The sequence below is a fragment of the Nannospalax galili genome, unplaced genomic scaffold, assembly GCF_000622305.1.
Source record: "Nannospalax galili isolate Female #2095 unplaced genomic scaffold, S.galili_v1.0 scaffold589, whole genome shotgun sequence".
Lineage (NCBI taxonomy): Eukaryota > Metazoa > Chordata > Mammalia > Rodentia > Spalacidae > Nannospalax > Nannospalax galili.
This window is the reverse complement of record NW_008360324.1, coordinates 1094999-1104682: the sequence shown is the minus strand read 5'-3', so window position 1 is coordinate 1104682 and position 9684 is coordinate 1094999. Positions and strand designations below refer to the sequence as shown.

The window sequence follows — 9684 nt, the reverse complement described above, 5'->3', positions numbered from 1 at the left end:
TCATAAATACATCTTCTTCATCTGACAAATAAACCTGTGACTTCTACTACAAAAGACATCATTCCGGCCCCATCCTCGGAATGGATGATTCAGCACAACACACTGCTCATCAACATTGTTGGGTTCAGTTGGGTGCCAGAATCTAAAAGGGAACAAAATGAAAGCATTTCCTACAATAGGGTTTTGAACAAAAATGAGCAAGCCTGAGGCTGTGGTTGAAGTCTGCAGGTAACAGGCTGAGTACACCCAAGTCAACCTTTCCCCACTTCTCATGCAGTTTTCCACTGCCCGTATCTCCGACATTCCCCTTGAAAACAGGGCCAGCAACACACAATAACCTGTCAGTCTGCTGCATTAAATGTTCTCCCAGAAGTAGAAAGCACAATGGAATCCACCTGGATACAAGAGCCGCAGTTGGGTACTTGAACTTATCATTCTACACTCCTCAAATTCCCTCATCTCTGTTGGGAGAAACAATAGCGTGTGTCTTCTGATGATAAATGAGGAATAAAAGCAGCTCTAAGCCGAAGAGTTAAACCAAGAGTGAGCTATTTCTGTTTCATTCCTGACAGCCGGAACACCCTAAATTCTTTGTGTATTTCAGGTCCCAGAAGCCCTCCATCTAAGCCTATACTCACGTGGCATTTGGATTATATGGTGACTGATCGACCCATTGTCATTGTCTATGACCCCTGCATCTGACAACCCCAAATAATAAATAGCATGAGTGTCCAGGTTCATGGTGAAATCCTAAGGGGGAAAGAAGAAAGTGTGTTCAGCATCAACCAAGTGCTTCTGTTTCTGTTACAGAATTTTTGCATTATCTCTTAAAAATCATTCTAATTATACAAAATTATAGAGCACAGCATAATCCTCTGAGCACGTACACAGAGTGTAAGATTCAAATCGTGATCCTTAACCTTTCCATCTGTTACCAGCGGCCAGGGTCTGGGCCAGGTGTTTCCAGGGTCTTGGCATCATACTCATGAATAAAATAAAGGTGCACACAGATTTCAAGGTAGCAAGAACACTTTACTCAAAGCAAAGTGATAATGCAGACTAGAAAGAAATATGTTGTCAAGAGTGACAGCAGGCCACATGAGTGAAGGTACTCAGGGGCCCCAGTTATTGTTTGGAGCTTTTATTTATGAGGGGCAAGAGAAGAAGGAGTTTGGATGTTGTGGGGCATGGCATGGGTGGTTCTTTTCTAATATCATTTTTAAATTCTTTTGAAATTTCATACAGTGTATTTTAATTATATTCCTCCCCTTTCCCCTAGGTCCTCCCAAATCTACACCAACCTCCCTACCCCTTCACTTTATGTTCACTTTTCTATAAACTCATAAAGCCCAGTTTGTGATGTCAAAATACTCTTGAGTGTGGGTCCATCCCCTAGAGCATTGTTGACCTACGAGGAGTCACATCCTTAAAGAAAACTGACTCTCCATCTCCCAGCAGCTATCAGTTGCCAATAGCTCCTAGACTACAGGTAGGATTTCATGCCCAAGTCCCCCTCCATGGTGGGATCTTGTCTGGGTCAAGTTTACACAGGTCTTGTGCATGTTGTCACAACTGCTGTGAGTTCATATGTACAACTGCCCTGCTGTCTGGGAAAGGCAGTTTCCTTGTAGTTATCTGCTACCTCTGGCTCTTATGTTTTTCACCCCCTCTTCTGTGATGATCCTTAAGCCTTTGGAGGAGATATGATAGAGCTGTCCCATCTAGAGCTGGGTATTCCACAGTCTCTAATTCTCTGCATGTTGACCAGTTGTGGTTGTCTGTGCTAATCACCATCTCCGACAAGAAGCTTCCCGTATGAGTGCTGAGAGATGCCCTCGTCTAAGAGTGTACCTGACCATGAACACAGTGAATTCTCACCTTGGACTCACTTCACCTCTTTTCCTCACTAACACATAACATTCTTCAAAGTTGTGTGTCAGACGGTTTTTTCAGATTTAATCATTTTCTTTTAACCAGATATTCCATTTCTGATGGTTGATTGTGACTCTTCATGATTCAACTCTATTCAACTTAATACCCTTCTCTGCTAAGCAGTTAGTAATATAGAAAACATTAGAATACTGAAATGACAACCTGGTATTTCAAAGAGAAACATTTTCATCCTTCCCTCAACCTTCATGTGCTACATTTCTGATGCCACAACTCCTTGGGGGCTGTTTAGTTGTACTGAAGTAGAAATGAGATGTAGACTATAAAGGCTCAGGCAGCCTCTCTGCCTATCTGATGGAAAGCCTTCTGCCATAGCACCAATTATCTGATCCATAAAATCTCCTTTTTTTTTTTTTGAGATAGGATCTTGTGGGGCCACTCCCTCTCCTCGTGGGTTGTTGGCCACCGATCCCCAAGGACAAAGGGAGCAGGAGCAACGAGCGGGGTCAGAACAGCCAGTGAGCACTGACAGAAGAAAGCCCTTCTGGGGAGGCAGGTTCAACGATGCAAACAGCTCCAGACTCAGTGAAACAGCTCCGTTTATTCAGTGGGAGAACTAGGGAAAATATAGTGTGGAGGCAGTAGCCAATGCCTCCGCTGATAGGTGCTCATAGTATGCTTTATTTACATGTGGCAGTAGGCGCCTATCGTCCGACTACCTGATTATCATATAGAAAAAACCCTGGGGGTAGTTTTTACTCCAGGTAATTATGCCAAAGGTCATGTTCCAAATAAGGTCAGGCATCTGTGCTTGGCGGCACTTTCCAGGTAAGTCAGGAAGAGAGGAAGAGGCCCCTTGCTGAGAAGGGGAGTCCTTCCATATGGTGCCGAGCCCCTTAGAGCTATCCGGACATGGAGGACTACAACCCTAGCAGCAGGGTTCCCCAACAGTTTACAAGTTACTGTATTATTAACTGAAGTCATCATAATGTATAACATATCTCTTGAACTGACGTCTCATGTCTACTGAAATTTTTTGCCCATTGGCCAATATCTCCCCAACCTCCCTTATCACCAACCTCCAGTAATTATCATGTTGCCTCTGTTTCTAAGTTTAATATTTTACAATCCACAGAAAAGTGAAAAGGTAAGAGTAGCTCAACTATTTTTTAAACATTTGTCACAATTATAATTAGATTCTTATTTATGATTGTTTCATGTCTGTGTATTCAAGTTTAAAGGGACAGGGATCTATCTAGTTGAGTTATACCTTTGTATTAGTTACTTGTCTTGTTTCTGCTACAAAATACCTGACAAAAGCAATTTAAGGGAGGAAAAGTTTATTTTGGCTCATAGTTCCAGGGTACAGACAATCATGGCAGGAAATGCATGGTGGCAGGAGTTTGAGGCATCTTGTCACATTGCATCCTCTGTCAGAAAGGAGAGAGTAATGCATGCTATTACTAAGCTTGTGTTCACTGCAATAGCCTGTGTTATTTGGGGAGTCTCTTGGACTACCCTGAACTCACAGAGATCCGCCTGCCTCTGCCTCCTGAGTGCTGGGAGTAAGGCATGTACCAACTATATGGTTAAGTTTTCTAAAGCCCATTGATGACTTCAGGGTAGGGGCAATCAGCCTAGATGTTTTTGTTTATTTACTCATTTAACTAATTTGTTTCCTTTTAGTAATGGGTGTTGAGTGAAGAAGAAGCCTGCCTCTGCCTCTCAAGTGCTGGGATTTAAAATCTCCTTCTTAACAAAAAGAGATGAACACATATCAGGCAGGCTGTTATCTCTCAGAAAGCACCCACCTGTTCTTCCTTGCTGTGGATCACCAGCAGGTGAGCCCCCATGCTGGAGCAGTTCTCCTTACTCTCATTCCAAGACCCTGAGTCACTTGAAATGAAGTAGCATTCAGAGCTAAATGGCTTCCAACTCTCTGGGCAACAGCTCCAGATTTGATCTTTATTGAGAAAAAGGATATAAGTACAATATAATTAAAAGACTTTCAAAGCCGAATGTTATTAAAGTTAGAGAGCAAGGGAGGCCACATGGAAACTGGAACTCCCATCTTCACCCAGACACCACAAGGAGCCACATTCCTCGGGTGCCAAGCAATCCAAGGCTATCTCCATCAGTCACTAATATCAGGGCCCTTTCTCCCACTTGGGTGCTATCAGGAAAAGCCAGAAAAATGTTATGTGTAACTGATATCCAGACTCTGAGGACATTCCAAAATGTTTAACACTCCAAATAAAAGAATTCACTGTACCAAGAACCATAAAGTTCTCAAATAAATAAAGATGATAGCGTGTGCCAACAAACAAGACAACAATGGTATTGGAATTATTCAAAGAGTTTTAAATACCCATGATGGATATGTTACAAGAAGACACAGGGAACATGAACATGCAATTTGAGTAACCTAAATCTGTGTTCCCCAGCCATGGTCACTCATATTTTTGTCCAAAATAAACTATATTTTATCATTTTTAAGTTTTCAGCATCCCTAGTTATCAAGGAAATGCAATTAAATCTATTTTAAGATACCACCTTACCACTATTATAATGGCCATTGTTAAGATACCTAACAATAATGCTGGGCGTGGTGGTGCACACCTTTAATCCCAGCAATTTCAAGGCAGAGGCAGGTGGATCTCTGTGAGTTTGAGACCAACCTATTCTACATAGTGGGTTCCAGATTGTCTATGGCTGCATAGTGAGACCCTGTCTCAAAAATCTAAAAAGAAAGAAACAAAATCTGATAACAAATATTGGACAGGATGTGGAGAAAAAGAAACTCTTATTCAATTCTAGAGGGAATACAAATTAGCACAGCCATTATGGAAATTAGTATGAAGGTTCCTCAAAAAATTAAATATAGGGGCCTGGAGAGATAGCTCAGTGGTTAAGAGCACTAACTGTTCTTACAGAAGACCTGGGTCTGAATTCCAGCACCCACATGGTGGCTACCAACATGTCCATAACTATAGTTCCAAGGGCTCCAACACCCTCTTGTGACCTCTTTGGGTATTTCAGGACACAGGTACACCTACCTATATGCACGCAATACACACATACACATGAAATAAAAATAAAGCAAAAAATTTTTTAACTTAAGTATAGAAGTACCATATTAACCAACCATACCACTCCTGAGCATGTATCCAAAGAACTCTATATCCTACCACAGAGATGTTTGCACAGCCATGTTTATTGATGCTTTATTTATGATTGCAAGGAAATGGAACCAACCCTTGATGTCCACCAACAGGTAATGAAAACACAGTTTATGTACAAAGTGAAGTATTATTCGGCTATAAAGGAAAATGAACTGAAATGCAGAGTTTGGGACTGACCAAGTGTTTGAGTGACTTCCTTAAACTATATGAAGTTTTTATTTGTGTGTTAATTAGAATAAAGTGACTTCTGCCCCCAATAGGGTAGAAGCTGCTGATGTTTAGAACTAAGAACCATTAAAGACTACATTATACATACACTGGAAGAGTACACCTTAAAAAGCAAGATGACAATTTTTTTAAAAAGATATGAAAATTATGGTGACATGGGAAGAAAAGGCTTGGGAGAGGAAAGGGGCCCTTGTATCCTGGGAGAGAAAGGCACCACCACTGATAAAGCCCAAATGGCCAATGGAGACAGTGTTTTCCAAATGACATCTTCTCAAAGACTAAACTTGCACTTACTTTGGGCCAGATGGTACATTCCTAAAGGCACCTCAATCAGAGATGTCAAAGACAATGGGGAATCTGTGCTTACTTGGGGACCCTCTTTCCTAATCTAAACAATACCCCTCATAAATACATCTTACAACTTATTTACTAAGAAAAATTCTCTAGCCTTTAAACAACATGCTCTGGAGAATTATACACTATCTAGAGAATGTAACTTAGAAAGCCATAGGGTTATCTATATCCTTCCTTAATTGGCTGTGTCGTGTTTTTATTTGTGAGTTAATTAAAGCAAAGATGCATAAATAAGCATCTTTCCTGCTTACAATAGAATGGAATTCTGTTGTTTGGAACCAGGAACCATTCAGGACTCCATACAGTGCTGACAGAGTATATATTTAAAAAAGCAAAATGACAATATTCTAAAGATAGGGAAATTATATGTACATATAGTTTATGCATATGTATATATCCATGTCCATGGACTTCCTTGAGATGCTCACACTTATGCTGTCAGGTCTGCTTCAGTGTCTCTCAAGCATCTTTCTTTCTGTTTCTAAGAAAAGCCAGCTGTGCTATCATACTGACTGTCCCTGAAATTCTTTTCTTCAGCACCCCCAGATATCCATGAATCCAGGTTGTGCCTGGGTGGAGTTCTCTGAAAGGAACTTCTCAGGAAGCTTCACATGGTGTGAAGCTGCATCCCCATTCTTCCAGGTTGGTTGTACCTGGAAATCCTGCTGGAAATTCTGGTTTGGGATCCTTACATTCCATAGTCAGCAGCTGGCTTATAGGCATATAGGAAAAACGTTTACAATATGGGCATGCTCGAGACTAATGACTTTTACTTAACCTTGCAACTAAAAACTTAATCTTAGCTTGTTTATAATGTAGACAAGCTCCCTGAGTTCTATGTTCCTTTTGTGACCTGGACATATGATCTTAATCCTTCATGACTGTTCCTTGCCTTCGACCCAAAATAATCTACAAATGTGTATATGTATGTTTTGCACATCAAAGCACCACAAACAGTGCATTTAAAACAATGAGGTGATTATCCCATCTGTGTTGCAAGCAGCAGATGGGATTAAATTGATAATGTCTGTTTGTGGTTGTGTGTGTGCTATTTTAAACAGCCAGCCCTTTGTTTGAGAGCACAGTTCTGAGAGAATTCTAAGGAACAGGTTTCTCAGCAATTTGGGTTTACTCTTGGTTTAAAATGAATGCTAATAATCAGGCTGTTTTTATTCAGGCGTAGTGGCAATATGGCATCACATAATAAATGCAAAGGCACGTGAAGTTTTACCTCCCATGAGTGAATGCTGTCTTGTACACTCCACTTCTATATAATTCAATTCTTTTATAGTTGGTTTTTCTTTAAGAACTTGAGAATATTCTTGAAAAAAGCTGGAAAAAAGAATTTTTTTAAAAAAATTCATTTCCCAGATAGTGCTATGACTCAGCTCTATTTTACTTTCTTGCATTCTTTGTAGAAATAGAATCTACAAATGTCCAATTAGCTGGGTAGTGGGAGCCTGATTGGAAAATATATTCCCATCATCATAAACTGGGCAAGGTTGCCTTTGTCTATAATCCCAGCACTTAGGTATTAAATGCAGGAGGATCAGAAGTTCAAGGACATCCTTGACTACTCAACAAATTCAAGGTTAGCCTGGGCTACCCGAAACCATACCTCAAAAAAAAAAAAAGGAGATTTTTTTCCATCACCCCACAGCTAATGCAATTCTATTTCTACTTATTTTGAGACTACACATATCTCCAGGAATAACTGAAAGAGGACATGACAGTTTCATCATCATGATCTAAAGGAGCACATCTGTGTTCTCCTCTGATGCTTAATGGAAGATGCACAGAAAGGCTACACCTTGAAGCAAACAGATAAGTTTGTCTGTTAAAGACAGACACAGCCTAGGGCTTTTATATAAGAGAGAAAGTAGCTAATTCTGAGTAGTTCTGGGTTAACTTCGGATGGAAAATATAAAAGAACCCTACATTTATCACAAGGGCAATGTTTTCTTCGTCTTTTTTCCCTGTAATGCTTTCCAGTCCAACTGGCTCTTACCCCTCCCTGCAGCTACTCTCAGGTCATTCCCAACCTGGATCTCACACACCTCTCTACTAGAAACTGAAGTTTCTATTTTTCCTCCTTATCTCCTATTCACTTCTTGGTTCACCACATTCTGGCTTTAACTTCTACCAATTTACTAAGCCATTCTTGGGGTGGAGCATCAGTGACATCCCACGGCTTATCAGTCGTCTTCCCCTTGGACTTCCTGCAACACTTGATCCCAGTTCTCTTTCTCAACTCTTGGGACACTGACCCTTCCTGGGTCTGCCTTGTTTTTCTTTCCGATGCTTCCTGTGCCCTTTTGTAAGTTTTTCATCCTCCATCCACTTGCTTTAACATGCAGCTGGAGAGATGGCCCAGGGGTAAAGAGCACTGACTGCTCTTGCAGAAGACCTGGGTTCAATTCCTAGCACCCACATGGTGGTTATGAACCATCCTTAGCCCCAGGGAATCTGATGCCCTCTTCTGACCTCCACGGCATTGCACGACATGAGTGCACACACATACATGCAGGCAACTCACTCATAAACATAAAATAAAAATAGTAAATATTTTTAAAATGGAACATTATGCCCAGTTTCATCTATATCCCACCTTCTCATACTAACAATATTGAATATTCCGTAACAATATTGAATATTCCTGGATTGTTGGATTTATTGGGTTGGTGGGGGTTTGTTGTTCTGCTTTGCTTTTTAGTTTGTTTTGTTATTTGTTTTCTATTCACGAATAACTTCTAAGACTTGGTTAGACTTCTTTCCTAAAATCCAGGTTGTTATTTCTCTCACTAAATTTGTGCCTTTGAGATTCAAGGGAACATGCCCCAAACTCAAATCATTACATTTGAAAATCAAACCTGCTACTCATCTGACATTGTCTACTTCTTCAAATAATTTCATGATTAGTGACCTGATAAAATCATAATATTAAAGCCGTACCTCACTTCTCAGTCCCTTAATTACAAGCTGGCAATATTCTTCAAAGTCTATCGGTCCCTTAATTACAAGCTGCCAATATTCTTCAAAGTCTATCTCCTTGATTCTATTTCCTCTCCTGCTCATCATCAATGCTCTTCCTCACCATTTCCTGATCAAATTATGAATTAGCTTTCTAATTTCTTTTTATCTTCACTTCCATGCCTCTGCAAGAACATATTTCTGTAAGTAAAGTTTAATTATATCATCTCCTGCTTAAAATTCTTTAGTGTATCTCCATGACCATAACACACTGTGAAACTGGACACAATTTTCAACCTTCCCTACATCCACATCCCTTTGGATTATGTTTTTGCAGTTCCACACTCGAGAAATGAGGTCTATGGGTTTGAATCCGAGTACCCACATGGTGGCTAACAACAGTCTGTAACTATAGTTCCAGGGAATCCAACGCCCTCTTCTGGCTTCCATGGACACTGCACAACACAGGTGCACTTACATACTTGCAGACAATACACTCATGCATATAAGATTAAAATAATAAAATATTTTTTAAAAGACATGGGGTACCAGGCGTGGTGGTGCACGCCTTTAATCCCAGCACTTGGAAGGCAGAGGCAGATGGATCTCTGTGAATTCAAGGCCAGCCTGGTCTATATAGCAAGTTCCAGACCAGCTGGGGCTACAGGGAGAACCTGTCTCAAAAAGACCAAAAGAAAAGAAAAAAAATAAAAGACATGGGGTCTGTTTCTACATTACTTTATCTGACTTGCCTTTAAGACTTTCTTTGGCCATATACAAAAGCAAATGGGGGTTAGTTCCATGTTGAGCTCTCAGGAGGCTTGATTCACTGCAGTCATCTACCTTGGAAGTCTGATGTTGCCTTGTGAAGCTGAGTTGCCTATGACGGATGCCTGAATACACACACATGAGTGAGTTCACCATTACCACAGGAATCTCCCAAGTGAGACCAGTATAAACTGGTAAGCTACAGAGTATAAATTAAATCAAGAGTTCAATTAATCCACTACATTTTCTATTGGCTAATGAAGAACCAAAAGCTACTTAATAAAATAATGTC

The 9684-nt window shown here is 40.4% G+C and overlaps 1 protein-coding gene across 1 annotated transcript; it reads right to left on the bottom strand.

Moving 5' to 3' along the window:
* Positions 1-9011, bottom strand: LOC103727573 (C-type lectin domain family 4 member A-like). Its single transcript, XM_017796153.1, is given in 6 exon segments — positions 1-142; positions 639-691; positions 694-750; positions 3702-3853; positions 6886-6986; positions 8887-9011. Coding segments are annotated over 6 exon segments (630 nt in total).
* Positions 9012-9684: the final 673 nt, after the last annotated feature.